We start from the raw sequence: 14,624 nt of genomic DNA on the forward strand, positions 1-14,624 counted from the left end.
TCTAGGACAATCCAGGATACTTAGCAACATGGTGAGCTCCTCTGCAAAAGTTTACAAAGAAGAATTCAGATTTCCGTACTAGACACACACAATCAAAAATACAGTCTTTCTGGATGGGAAAATTGGGTTGAGTGAATTTCATTCCATTTACAAAAATTTAAGGAAACACTAAGCAAGTGTAAGAGAGTTTGTGTGGTTATACTTCAGTGTCTTATTATGTTTTAGTTTTTCTAAATTTGTAGAGAATAAGGGCTAATCGTCACTCACAGGCAGCAGACAGGTAAATGAGAAACTTGTTCACCCCCCTCTCTTCCCCTCTCAGTTATTCTTTTCCCAGAAAAAGCACATATGGAAGCCCTACCAGCATACTACAAAGCATCTGGCATGGTCAACTAAAGCAAAATTAAGAATGTGAGTTCAAAAGAAAGGATTTTTTTAAATGAAAAAGATGTCACTGCTATTTTAATTTACATTTGGGGGCTATAAAAGATGATTTTAAATTACATTTTTGGACTGACCATCTGTTGGCAGACAAGTATTTTGTATTGCATTAATGGGTAAATTAAGATTGCCTCAAGTAAGTAATTTTCCCTAAATATGCCCTTCCTTAATGTCCTTTGATTTCAAAGTGTCCTAGGCATTTGGAGGAGCTTCAGGTGGCTAAGTGACTACTTGACCTGTAAGAAATTCCAGAGACTTTCATGAATGAGTTTTCACTCTGATTATGTATTAATGTGTAGTGCATGCAAGCTCTGAAAATCCTTATGCCAAATCCTACTTTTATTCTCAATGATGGGTTGGGTCCTCATAACTTGGCCAAATCTTCCCCTTCATTATTCTAGAAGTCTCTCTTAAAGGTCAAAGGTAATTCTTTGATGCCTTTGGCTCAAGCCCCAAACAGTGTTCACTGCTCCCTAGACCATCTAGTGAGAATCAACTTAGTCATCCCACCTTAAGTAGTTTTTTAAAGTGGTTCTTACTAAGGTGGTACAGTGGAACAGTTTATATAAGCCATCCTCCCAAACATTTGGGACATACTTTCCCACAAGTACATGCAGAGTCTGAGGAAAGGCGGGTTCAGACTTAGAGAGCATAAATTTCAAAGGGGCAACTAATTCCTCTTTGCTGGAAATCCTTTACACCCAATTGGGGGGCACTCAAGAAATGGACCCCAAGCACGGTGAATTCATGTCCATCTTTGTCCTTGGTTCCTGTGGTAGACACGGTCACCAATTGATCTGGGGGTGGCATGTAGGCAATCCATGGGGAAGGTGGAGAGTCCAACATCCTCTGGCCCCATCCAAGTTGGAAGGTCTTGGAGGGAGGAGCTTGACCACAGTTGAATCAATTCCTCCCACTCCCCAGCAAGTTCCTCCTCAGTGGTATGTTGAAAAGTCACACTTGCTCCAGTTTTTGGAGTAATCTCTTATTCCAGCTAACTCAGTGCTTCTAGAATGGTTCCAGAGAGCCGAAAATGATCCAACAGCCAATTGGAATAGATCTCTTGTCTGATGACTTTTGTTTCATCAAGTGGCTTTCAGAGACTTTTCACAATTCATCTAAGGTCTTTCTGTTACATTTAATTTTTAATTTATTATAAAGTGTTTTGGTTGATTAATTTGAAATTATTCTCATTAATTTAAGGAATCAGACTAAAATATGGGATAAGGTAGTTCTAACCCCGCCTTTGTAAGAGTCTTTATTTTTTCCTTCATTTTCTTGGCTTCTGTGTCTCTTTTTCTCTTGTTCTGTGAGTTCATCTGAGCTACAAAGTGATTAGATTTCAGATGGGTAGAGCCCCCAGTCTGTATCTCTGATGACTCATATTGTCAAGTCCTGTCTACGTTCATAAAATCTCCCCTTTTCTCCACCTACATTGCCTTCACCCCAGTGCAGGACCTTATCATCTGTCTCATACCTGGGCTATCAGAATAGCCTGAGGGTCTCCCTGACTTAAATCTCTCCCCCACTGTAATCCATGCTCTACTCATATGTCCGGCTGATCTTTCTAAAGACTTGATCTGACCATATCACCACCAAACCAACCAATAAAATCAGATGTCTCCATATTATCTCCAAGATCAAATGTCTTCTTTTGAAAGTCCTTCATTGCCAGACTTCTTCCTACTTTTCCAATCTTCTAAAACATGAGAGAAAGTACTATGCAATCTCGTGACACTGCTTCCTTTACTGTTCCTTGAACAAGACACTCCATATCCCAACTTCGGACATTTTTCCCTGACTGTCTCACATGCCTGGAACACTCTCCCTCCTCCTCTCTGCTTCCTGACTCCCTGACTTCCTTCAAGTCCTAATCAAGATGGCACCTTCTACAAGAAGTCTTTCCTGATGCTCTTTAATGTTAGTGTCATCCCAATTTATCTTAAATGTAGCTTGTTTGGACATTGTTGTTTGCATGTTGTCTCCTCAATTAGATAGTCAATTCCTTGAGAACAGGGGCTACTTTTGCTTGTTTTTTTGTATCCTCAGAGTTTAGAACAGTGCCTGGCAAATAGTAGGTAAATTGTTCATTGATTGACTGATTAATACAGATTTAAGCTTGATTTTTCAGGAGACTTTCATAAAACAATGTTATTGCAGATTGTGATGATGATAACTCTACCTGTATAACTGTTCCCTGTGGGAGTAAATTGAAGGGACTGGAGAAGACATAACTTGGGGTGTGGCAAGGAAGGGAGAGCAAGGCAGGTGTGTCTTCATATATTTCAAGGCTTGTCACATGGAAGATGGACTAGCTTTGTTTTGTGCTTCTATAGGGGTTAGAACTAGGAGCAGTGAGTGGAATATTCAAATATATATACATATTTAAACTAAGGAAAACTCTTCCTAACAATTAGACATGATCTATCCCAAAGTGGAATTGGCATGGGAGCAAAGAGATGGGGGAAATCTTCAAGCAAGCACTAGATGACCACCACTTGGGATATGATGTTGAGAAGGACTCTTGTTTTGGGAGTAGCTGGCCACTAAGGGTTCTCCCAACTGTGATTTCTTGGATATCCTTTCAATGGACAGAAATCTCATCAAGCTAAAGAACATGCACTTACGTTTCATTTACCCTCTAGCACAGAGGTCCCCAAACTTTCTTGGTTTGAGATGCAGTTTGTGTCTCAGTCTCTAGGTAAAAATAAATATTTAACATATTGGTTCATTAAGTAAATAGTTTGAAATTTTGAAATGTCCCACAATATTTCTGCAAATTTGCTGTGGTGCCCATTGGTACCATGGCACATAGTTTGGGACTGTCATTCTAGCACCAATGCATAGCATCACTTGGAGTTTCTTGTTTCTTATGAGTTCTTATGAGTTCACAATCCTTCCTAGCAACAGCTATTTTCTCTTGTTGGAATTTTATTATTTACCCACTTAATCACTTTAATATGTCATTATGCTGTCTTCCTTTTTTATTTTATTCTGTGTAAAAATCTTTAAAATTAATTAAATTAATAGAAAGCTTCATGCAGATATCAATACAAAATGACCAGGTTTCCCATGCAATAAATTTGTTATGTCATTGGAAGGAATCTTTGAGGACAGAGAGATTAGAAAGAAGAGAAAAAGGAGAGTACCAGTGGAGCGAATCCCCTTCTGAATTTATGGGCAAAGTCATAACATTTACTGTGGAACATGGGTGGGCACATTTTCATCGCTAACATTTTTGTTGTGCTATTAAAATCACTTTCATCTGTTACTGGGGAATCTGCCTTGGGATAGCCAGTCTTGCAATTGTACGAACTAGTCATTTTGTTCAAGATTCATAAATCTCAAAATATAAGGACAGAATAGAAGAGATTTTGGAAGAGGGAGTATGACGGTTTTCTGTCAAGGGCATGGAATGAATCCATGAGTCCAGTGAGCCTCTGCTAATCCATGAATCTGAGCTTCCCTGTGGGTAAGAAGGGTCCAATATAGGCTGTTTCCTCATCTTAGGATGCCAAGATAAAGGATGTATAACTTGTAAGTCTTTTTGGCAACTCCAAAATGAAGTTTGGGAACAAAAATTAAGTTGGACATTCAGAGATTTTGAAAACTTACAATAGATAAGGATAGCTGATATGTGTCATGGGGTAAATAAACCAGAGAGGCAAGTTCTCAGGAGAACCTCATCCCAGGAGTCCTAGCAATATGTACCCTACATCTGATCTGAGAGCAGCACCCATGGCCTTGTCACCTGACTTTCATTAAACTGAATCAGACAGAGTGCTAGCAGGGGAGATGAATTAAACCAACCATGAAAATCAGAAATAGCCCATGTCACTGGAGTCTCGAAGAATCCTGAGTCAGTTTGATATCCCTGAGATGACCAGTGCCAGCTTCTTCTTAGAGATTGCTCCAGTTGGACACAAACCAATGCTTTGAAAGCAGGATAATGCTTTCCATTGTTTAGTGAGTCTAAGATATTTGTGATTTCACAGATGACTTTGGAGAGGGGATGGGTTTTTTCCCCTTTCACATAGGTGCATAGGTTTCAAGCTGTAAAGGCCATGAGAGATGCCAACTAGTCCAATTGTCTCACTTTACAGATGAGCAGAGGCCCTGGAAGGTGAAGTCTTGTCCAAATTCACTCAGAGCCAATATTTGAAACAAGATTCTCTGGCTCTACAGCCAGCACTTTCTAAACCTCTCTTTCAGTGAATCCTAGGTACTTTTTTCAGGAGAAAGGAAAGAAAATGTTTCTTTCCAAAGTAATCAACAAGCTTTATCAAGCTCCTGTGGGTCAGGTCCCATGTTTGGTACTGGAAATACAAAGACCAAAGTTAAATGACTGCCTCATGGAGCTTACATTCTGGCCACACTTAATTAAAATGTTCTACACTCACCCTTATGTAAAAGGGTACAATGTGGTTGATCAGGTACTGCCAGGTCCCTGGAGAGCGCCTTCCCTCCATGCCAGCAATCTCATCCAATCTACTGATCCCCTGCGCTTTGTCAAGAGGCTCAATGGGTGACATCTTTCAAAGCTAGACTTGCCTTGGTCCTTCACTCTCTCTACAACAGGATGGTTTGGCCTTGTTTCCTTTCACCATTTTATAAAATGTGAAGTCATTCCCAGGCCTAAACTCTCATGAATGAGGAGAGGATTGATGGGACGATATTGGTGAACTTTTAAAATATCTGCACTATATACACATATTCTTATTTATATAGACACATACATATACATATAGATGTATATGCCAAGCCTCAGTTTCCTAGGGTAATAGAAGCCCTGTAATAGTTTCCAGGGGAATAGAGAGTAAGGAGATCATGAAGAGTTGGAATCCCAAATACTTTCCCAAATAAACTTAGTAAATGAAAAAATAAATTGGATTAGCAACATTAATAATATTGGTCATGATGATGACAAAATAGCATTTATATAGAATTCTGCCATTTGCAAAGTGCTTTCTAAGTGCTTTCATTTGATTCTCCCAACAGCCCTGTGGGGTAAGTGCTATTACTATCTCCATGTTACAGATGAAAAAACTGAGCCTGAAAGGAATGAAGGGACTTGGCCAGGGTCACAAAGCTGCTCAGCGCCTAGGGTAGGATTCAGTTCAGTTTCCCTTACTCCGAGTCTCTAGCATGCTCTCCATGAGGCCAGGAGACCCTCCTCAAGCTTGCCCTGTGCTGTCTGGCCTCTTCTGAGCTCCTTGAGAACAGGACTTCTCCCTTTTATTTCTTTATGTTCCTCTTTGTACCCTTGGCACCTAGCACAATGCGTCCCCCAAAGAGATATTTAAACGCTTGTTCAAGTGAGTTGAATTGAATTCCTATGGGCTGCTCCCCAACCTAGAAACGGTTCTTGTCTTCTTAAAGAAATTTTTCTCGTCCTTCAAGGAACGATGAAATGCTACCTCCTTCGTGAAGCCTGCCCTGATTACTTCCTACCTACAGAGCTCTCTTCTTTTTTTTTCCTTAGGGAGATTGGTCATAGTTTCCTGTTGTCGCCTTTGTAGAATATATCTGCTGTGTCTTTGCCCTCTGTCTGTGGTCCCTTGGAGGTTCTGTGTTACAGGGAGGAGGCAGTATTTCCTCTTGGTATCATCTATGGCCAGCACATATCTTGCACATAGTAGGTACTTGGTAAACATCGACAAGCTGTGTGGTCTGTGGGCTTTCCCCACAATTCCGTAGGTTGTGGAAATATTAATGGGACAGATTTACAGAAGGTGCTGAATCAATAAACATTTATTAGGCACCCACTACGTGCCTGGCAGGCACCGTGCTAAGTGCTAAGGATACAAAAAGAGACAATATGCTGGCTTTGCCCTCAAGGGGTTTCATTCTAAGGGGGAGACGACAACCAAACAAATCTATGCACAGCAAGCTCTAGACAGGATAAATAGGAAATAATTAACAGAAGGGAGGTTCAGGAATGAAGAGGTTTAGGGAAGGTTTCCTGCAGAAGGTGGGATTTTAGTTGAGATTTAAAGTAATCCAGGGAGATCTGTAGGCTGGTGGAAGAGGGATGTGTCCCAGGCATGGGGGAACAGTCAGAGAGATACCTAGAGTGACAGATGGAGTGTCTTGTTCAGTGTCACTGGATCAAAGAGTACATGTCAGGAAGTAAGGTGTAAGAAGACTGGCAAGGTAGGAGGGAAGGAGGTTATGAAGGACTTCGAATGCCAAACAAAGCATTTTACATTTGCTTCTGAAGACTACAAAGAGACACGAGTTTATTGAGTAACATGTGATATGATCAGACCCAACAACTATTGCAGTGGGCCAGTCATGAGGTGATGAGGCACTGCACCAGGCTTGGGGCAGCATCAGAGAAGAGAAAGATGTTACAAAGGTGAAAGCAACAGGCCACCTATCTACAAGGGCAGGTTCAAGATGGAAATTGGAAGCCTGATGTATTCACTGATTTGGAATTTATGGCTGGAGAGTTCTCAATTTGAATTTGTACTTAGTACTGGAAAGAAAAAGGTCTTGATAAAATTTATATCTTACATAAATAATATACATTAAAATGATTACATAGATAATATACATTAAAAAATTAAAACATAGATAATATACACTAAAAAGATTGAATATAATCCAATGCTTATAAATTCTATAGAGACAATAGACAGACAAACAGACAGCACTACTCAGAGTCAGGCTGACGAGGTTTCAAGTTCTGACACTTTCTGGCTAAATAAGACCCTGGACAAGTCCCTTCACCTCTCAGTGTCCTAGGTAAAACCCCAGACTCAAAATGGCAGAGCAGGAACTAATCAGTATTGGTATAAGTGGTATCTATAAATGGATTTTCATTAACTCAAAGGCCTTGATATTTATACATACATATAATAGATATATATTGCATATATGTATATATGTGCGTATGTTGTGCTGGCTGTTGTCAAGTCATTGCAGTCATGTGACCTCATTTGGGGTTTTCTTGGCAGAGATACTGGAGTAGTTTGACTACTTTTCCAGCTCATTTTACAGATGAGGAAAATGAGACAAACAGGGTGAAGTGACTTGCCCAGGGTCATATAGCTAGTAAAGTATCTGAGACCAGATTTGAACTCAAGTCTTACTGACTCCAGGGCTGGCAGTCTATCTACTGTGCCACCTAGCTCTCCATGTCTGTAGGTATGTATATGTGTGTATACACATATATATTACGTATACATCCATATACATATATGGATAGGAACTAGATGTGATTTCACTAGCAAAGTGAACTTTCACATGAGGAAACTGTTCTCAATGCAGGTTGGTACTTTCTATGAAACTTGAAGTGTTAGACATTTGCCCAGGGCCCTGACAAGGTCACCAAACCAGTCTGGGGCTTGAACCAGGGCATCCTGACTCCGAGGCTAGCTCTCTGTCCACTACTCCATGCTGCCTCTCTCCCTTCCTTATACCTGCATCTCCATATATAAATGTATATATAGGCATGCATACACATGCATACACAGACATGTATACACATATACACATGTATATGTGTTTGTGTGCACTAGGTGCACACATGCATGTAGTATGTGTCATGTATGTGTTCAATCTCTAGGTCTATATTACATATACACATTGTTTTACATGCATGTATATGTCTATAATGTGTGTGCATTGTACATATCTGGGTGTATGTAGATTTACATGCATGTAGATTTACATGCAGACTTAAGAGTATAAGTAGGCAGATACAAACTGTCTATATGCATGCATACATATATACATATACTTTGAGCCATTAAGGTCAATTTTGAGTGACTTTTAGCATCTGTGATGCTTTAGTCCATTCCTTTTTCCCAGGCTATGAGGTGTTAGACTGCCCAGAGTATTGTCTTATACCAAAAGGATCATGTTAAACATGACCCAAGAGGAGCCTGGAGGAGTAGTTAGAATTTCTGTGCAGGTATATGAAGAATTCACTGCCAGTTGTTCCCATGAGTCAGTAAACACGCACTGCATTGTTCATAAAGATAGCCCACTTCTCTCCCTAGAATTGTGTCACCTCGTGTCTAAATATGTTTCTGCCCTTGCAAAATGCAAATCTTTCCAAGCTATTTTGGCAGTCTTCGTGTGTGATCTTTCATCTGAAGTCCTTTAAAAGCTACCTCCAGTGTTACAAGCAAGGCATGATGGTGGAGCTGCATTACATTGTGCAGACATTCAGCAGAAAGAGCCAAGTCTGAAAGGCAGGGAAAGGAAATGGTTCGGATGGGAAGTGAAATCCATGTCACCCGCCATCTTGGCAATCCCTTCATTCAGCCTCCATTTTCATGTTGGCTTTTATATTAACAAAAATTATCTGAAATCCAAGAATAGGAAGCATGCTTTATTTGGACCACAGTTCTTTCTTGGAGGTGGCATGTTGGCACAGGTAGAACATTGGCCCTGGAGTTAGGAAGACCTAAGTTGAAATTCTGCCTCTTACATATACTGACTGTGCTACCATGGACAAGTCCCTAAACCTGAGTCTTAATTTTTTCATCAGTAAGATGGAGGTGATCACAATACCTATGATACTTACCTTAAAGTGTTGTAGTGAGTTCCTAGTAGAATATATATATATATATATATATATCCATACACATACGTATGTGTATGTGCATATTTTTATGATGTCTTGCAAACCTTAAAGAGCTACAGAAACGCAGCCTTTTTTTGCTCAATAAACTGTTGGTTTGCCCAGATCCCTTCTCCATGCCCAAGGTAGTGTAATAATCAAGATGATCATCATTAATGGTAAGAGCAGCTGACTTTCTCTAGGGCTTCAAGGTATGTTAACCATTTTGCTGCTTATTTGAGTCTCCCAACAACCCAGTGGGTAGAGATTTTCATGGATCACTAAGCTTTCCTTAAGTGCTTACTGTATTCATGGTGCAGTGTTAGGTGCTGGGGCTCATGGGACAAGCAGAGGATCATATAGCAGGTGGTTTCAGACTGACCTGTGAGGGCAACTGAGACTTCAGAGAGATGGGTGGAAGCAATGATTGCTGTCACCATTTTCCATATGAAGAAACAGCATCTCCAAGAGGTTGGTGGGGAGGGCAGTGGGAGGAGGGCTGAACTTGGAGGCATGAGAACATGGGCCCAATCCTAGCACAACAACTGACAGCTTTCTGATCTTGGCAAATCCCTTCACCTCTCTGGGCCTCAGTTTTCACATCTGCAAAATGAGGAAGTTGTTCTAACAGATAGCATTTTGAGATCTGCAAAGCATGTTACAATTTTTCTTGATTCTCACACCTACCCTATCAGATAGGAGCTCTGATTCAGTTTTATAGATGAAGAAACTGAGGCCCAGAAAGGTGAAGGGATTGACCAGAGCCACAAAGCTAGTACACATCTGAGGCAGGTTTTGAACTTGGGCCTTCTTGACTCAAGGTCCAGTACTCTATGCTTTGCACTGCTCAGCTGCACAGAAAGGCTGCCGTTAACCTTTGACACTGGCGATCACCACCTTCTCTTCTGCGCACATGTCCCCCTAGGTCTCTGGGACATCATTCTCTCTGCTTCCTCCCTCCTGAAGCTTCCAGCCCCAAATCTGTGGTTCTAGGATCTGTCTGTGATCACACAGCTAGCAAATGGTTTTTTGGAGTGTTTAAAGTTTTTTGTTTTAAGGGGTCCTCCTGCCCCAAAGTCCTACCCTCTAGCTGTGCCACACTACTAGAGAGGAAGAGGCATTCAAGGTGACTTTGAAACTTTTTATTACACACCATTCCACATAATAGTGGCATGCAGAGCAGGTGTCGGGAATGAGTAAAATGGCCCTTCCCATCCACAGCAGATAAAGAATTTACAGTTGCAGCCCTGCTCCAGGTCGCCTCTTCTGGAGTTCTTCTGTTTTACCAGAAGTTCCTCACAATGACCCTTGGGTTGAGATTTCTATGGAGAAAGGTTCCACATTCTCATCTTGAGGGTCCTCAGCCAGGCCATCCACTTTATGCGGCTTCCCTCCTTTGGAAAATGGGCAGCATTTCAAGGAGGCAGCTGAGAAAATTGAATTTGCCAAGTGCTGCAAAGGCCTCTCCTGCCCATCCTTACTTTTCATAGAACAAGAAGCTCTTGAAAGATTATTTCATTCTTTCAATTCCTTCTCTGCCCTTGAGGCTGCTAATACATGCTCCTGCCTTCCAGAGAAGTAGGAGGAAGCGCACTGCTGAATTACGGTCAATTCCCATCACCGCGCTAAGCCATTCTATTTAGCTAGCTCTCTCCCAGGGCTCAGCAGAGCTGCTGGGGGATTGGGACCAGTGCTTTAGAGCTGAGCCAAAGGGGGAGCTGGGAGCTGTGTTTACAAGACATCTCTGGAGGCTCAGACCCTGCCTCCAGAGCTACTTGATCCAGGGAAATGGAGAGAATAATCAAAAATTACAAACCATTCTCTTACTGCTTTCCACTCCTATTAGTCACTTATAGGACTCTCAAAAAAAAAGGTGAAGCTTAATTTCAAGGAGTTAAGTCCAACACATCCAAACACAGCTAAAATCTATAAAATGAGGGGGCAGTGGAAGTCCCTTCGGATTCTAGATCTAAGAGTGGATGGCCTTCTGACTGGTAGTTTTTCTAAACCAGATCCATTGGCTCAAAACTGGGTAATTAGGATCATAGATGCTGAGCTAGCAGAAACCTCAGAGCCAATTGGGCCAGCTCCCTCATTTTGTAGATCAGGGAGCTAGAGGAGAAATGGCTGCCCCTAGGATCACATTGGCAGTAAATAATGGAGCTGAGATTTGAACCGAGGTCCTAAACCAACGTGTCTCCCACTGGCTGGAGATAAGATTGAAAGTGAATGATTGGCCAGAAACTACGAGAAGACTCAGCCTAGTTCCTTGCGGGGCAGGAGGGGTGGGAGGAGAGTATATAGAAGGCCAGAACTGAGTGGTTATTTGCATTTGTACTGTCTCTCACATGCTTGCCTATACACTTTATCATTATCTTCTTTGTGACACCCAGTGTGCTTCTTTTGGGGAGGAAAAGACTGGAATGACAGATGGCATTGTCTCAGTTTAATGAAGAGAGGTGGTGAGGGAGTGACCAATAGGGGTCTCAGCGATACGCTTCTGGGCTACCTGGGGGCAGCACCACAAACAATATGGGACAAATGAGACTTTCTCCCAGAGTGTCCACATGGCAAGAGGCCCAATTCATTTCTAGGAAGTTCTTCTCCCAATGCCCACCACCCCCATGTCTTATGTGATCAATCAACCAATATTTATTCAGGACCCACTATGTCCCAGGCACTGTGCCAGGCTCTAAGGATACAAAAAGAAGCAAAATACAATACCCGTCCTCAAGGAGCTTCAAGCCTAATGGGGAGACAACATGCAAACAAACATATACAATGAGAGCTATATGTAGAATGAATGGGAAATAAAAACTAGAGGGAAGTTCCTAGAATTAAGAGGGTCTTTACTTCATGGTCCTTGCTGGCTTAGGTCACCATGCAGTCCAAGCTACCTTCACACCAAGAGAGATGGATGAGTCTGGCCTCGCCCCCATGGAGGCTGAGGTAGGGAAGCCTGGGCCACCCCACTTTGCCAGCAAGATCATACTTGCTGTCCAGCTCACCTTTTCACCCTTGCCTCACCATATTCGAAGTGTCTTCCCTTGAGCCATTGCCAACCCAAGTTAGAATCGTGCTAACTGTCTCTGGCTGGGTGGGCCAAGGTTGGTTGTGTTATCTGTAAAGTAATTCTGCAGGTGGAAAAGAGGGCCCAGAGTACAGAAATCCCTCCCTGGGGTTTGTATCCTAGATTGTGAGCTGAGTAACTTTCTTCCCCATATACTACCACACGAACTCTTGAGCTCTTCGAAAAGTAACTGAAGCCGAAGGAGAAGATGCACTGCCTTGGGGTTCAAAGGAGCTGGTTTCAAAGCCTGCCTTTAATACTTACAAGCTGTAAGACCTTAAGCAGTTCACTTAACTTCACCTGGCCTCAGTCTCCTCACCTATAAAAGAAAAGGGTTAGGTTAGATGGCCTCTGAACTGAACAGCTATAAATCTCTAGACCTGTGACCCTAATTGCTATGAACTTCAAAGCAAACTCAGGTCCTCAGCTCTACCCATGAAATAATAAGCAGTAACATTTCAACTGTTCCAGAAAGTCAGCAAAGCACTTTCCAAGCACTCTCTTATTGGAGGTTGACAACTACTCTGTTAAGTAGTCCTAGAAGTATCATTGCCCCCATTTTATAGATGAGGAAACTGAGGCTCTGACAGGTTAAGGGTCATGCCTATGGTCACCCAGCTAAGAAGTGTCACTGGTGACATAGGACCCCATAGTAGGATCATAGATCTAGTAGGATCAGAGGAGACCTCAGAGCCCAGAAAGGCAGATGAGGAAACAGAGCCTCAGGGATATAAAGTCATTTACCCCCGATGCCACAGGTGGGTACATCAGAGTCAGGATCTGAATCTATTCTGGCACTCAGTTTCCTCCACCAAGCTTACTTAAGAGGACAGCTCAGAGCTCAGGTTTTCCTGAGAGTGGCAGGCCATCCACTCCCCGGTGGGGCCCTGGACGCCTAGGCAGCCTGGAGTCAGAAAGACCTTAATAGTGGTATGACCCTACACAAGTCACTTCACCCCTACTGGCCTGGGTTTCTTTAACTCTGAAGTGGAATAGAAACAGCACCTCCCTCATATGATGGCTTCATGAAGGCTCAAATAAAATACTATTTGTAAAACACTTAGCACCATGGCTTGTTTCCTTTAAGCTAATCCCTTTTCCTTCTCTTTGCTTGTAGCTACCTCATCCCTGAATTCCCAGCTCCAACAGCTTCAGCATCTCCAGCAACTCCAGCAGCAGCAGCCTCCACCCCCACCCCAGCAGACCAACCAGCACCCACCAGCAGCTCAGCAGCCACCCCAGCCTCAGACACAGCCGCAGCCACAGCCGCAGCCACCTCCGCCCCAGCAACCCCCACCTCCACCTCAGCAACCCCCGCAGCCACCAGCACCATCTCAGCAACCCCAGCAGAACCAAACCCAGACTCCAACATCAAACCAGTCTCCAGCCCAGCAGACCTCCAGCTCTCCCCAGAAACCCAATCAGTCCCCCGGTCATGGTCTTCCATCACCTCTCACTCCATCAAACCCACTGCAGGTAGGCTCCTCACTATGCTCACCCCTTCTACCCCCCAGGGGAGCAGAAAGCTCTTCTTGGCAGGATAGAGTGACATCGTGCCACCAACTGGGGGCATCTGCTTCTGGAGAGGTTAAAAGATAAAATTCCTCCTAGTTCTAGGCATGCCTCCAGCTCTGGGTTGTCTAATTCAAACTGGTCTCTTAGATATATGGAAGAGGAAGAAAGCAGTGTGCACCTGGGAGTGCATGCAAGTCAAACTACTGGACCCACATGGAAGCTCCCTCCCCCTTAACCCCCCCCCCAGGATAAATGGGCTCTCTCTTCTCCTTAGAGAGGCCCACGCAGTAAGTGCACTTGTAGAATGCAATAATTCCACTTTATGATACTTTCTGAAAGGCAGCAAAGAGAGTGTCCAATTAAAATTATTACTGGCCCAGCTCTGTTGGCCGCAGAGGCTGCAGTGGGCCGCCCAATGGGCACAGTGGTTATTAGTCTGCATTATGAATCCACTCAGGTCTTAGTGTAAACAATTGGTACACTGGAGGAGCCATTCTCCTCCAAGCCTTGCACGGTTTGTGGGAGTTGGGCACTGGGGTCCCAGCCCAGATGCTCTCTGGCCCATCTCACCAAAGCATGGTGGGTCTGAAACGCCCATAGAGAAGCTCAGAAGGAGCACTGGCATTATAGAGAAGCTCAGAAGGAGCATTGGCATTATAGAGAAGCTCAGAAGGAGCTCTGGCATTATAGAGAAGCTCAGAAGGAGCACTAGCATTACAGAGAAGCTCAGAAGGAGCACTGACATGGAGAAATTCCAATGAGAAGCCCTTCAGTTTCCTCCATTTAGCATAAGAAACTGTGGTTATTCCTCAGGGTAAAAGAAGCTCCTTATTGAAGCATTAACTGCAAGTGTCTTCAGGGCTAAGAAGAAGGTCTCAGGTCTCTCTGTAGCTTAGAATTTCAGGCAATTCTCTCATGAGATGTCCCTTAATAAACACAATCAGCTCCTTGATTATGGCTACCTCCCCAACACAACAGACAAGATAGGCTTGCCTCTGAGGACCTAGACTCAGATCAGAGACCTTC

At 43.0% G+C, this 14,624-nt stretch overlaps 1 protein-coding gene across 1 annotated transcript in view; it reads left to right on the forward strand.

Annotated features, from left to right (window-relative positions):
- Positions 1-13,682, forward strand: part of POU6F2 (POU class 6 homeobox 2) — a 130,563-nt gene extending 116,881 nt beyond the window's left edge. Inside the window, exon 4 of the mRNA XM_072650708.1 lies at positions 13,201-13,682. Within this exon, the coding sequence (XP_072506809.1) occupies positions 13,201-13,682 (482 nt within the window). The remainder of the gene's footprint in view (positions 1-13,200) is intronic.
- Positions 13,683-14,624: the final 942 nt, after the last annotated feature.

This window comes from Notamacropus eugenii, chromosome 3 (genome assembly GCF_028372415.1).
Source record: "Notamacropus eugenii isolate mMacEug1 chromosome 3, mMacEug1.pri_v2, whole genome shotgun sequence".
Lineage (NCBI taxonomy): Eukaryota > Metazoa > Chordata > Mammalia > Diprotodontia > Macropodidae > Notamacropus > Notamacropus eugenii.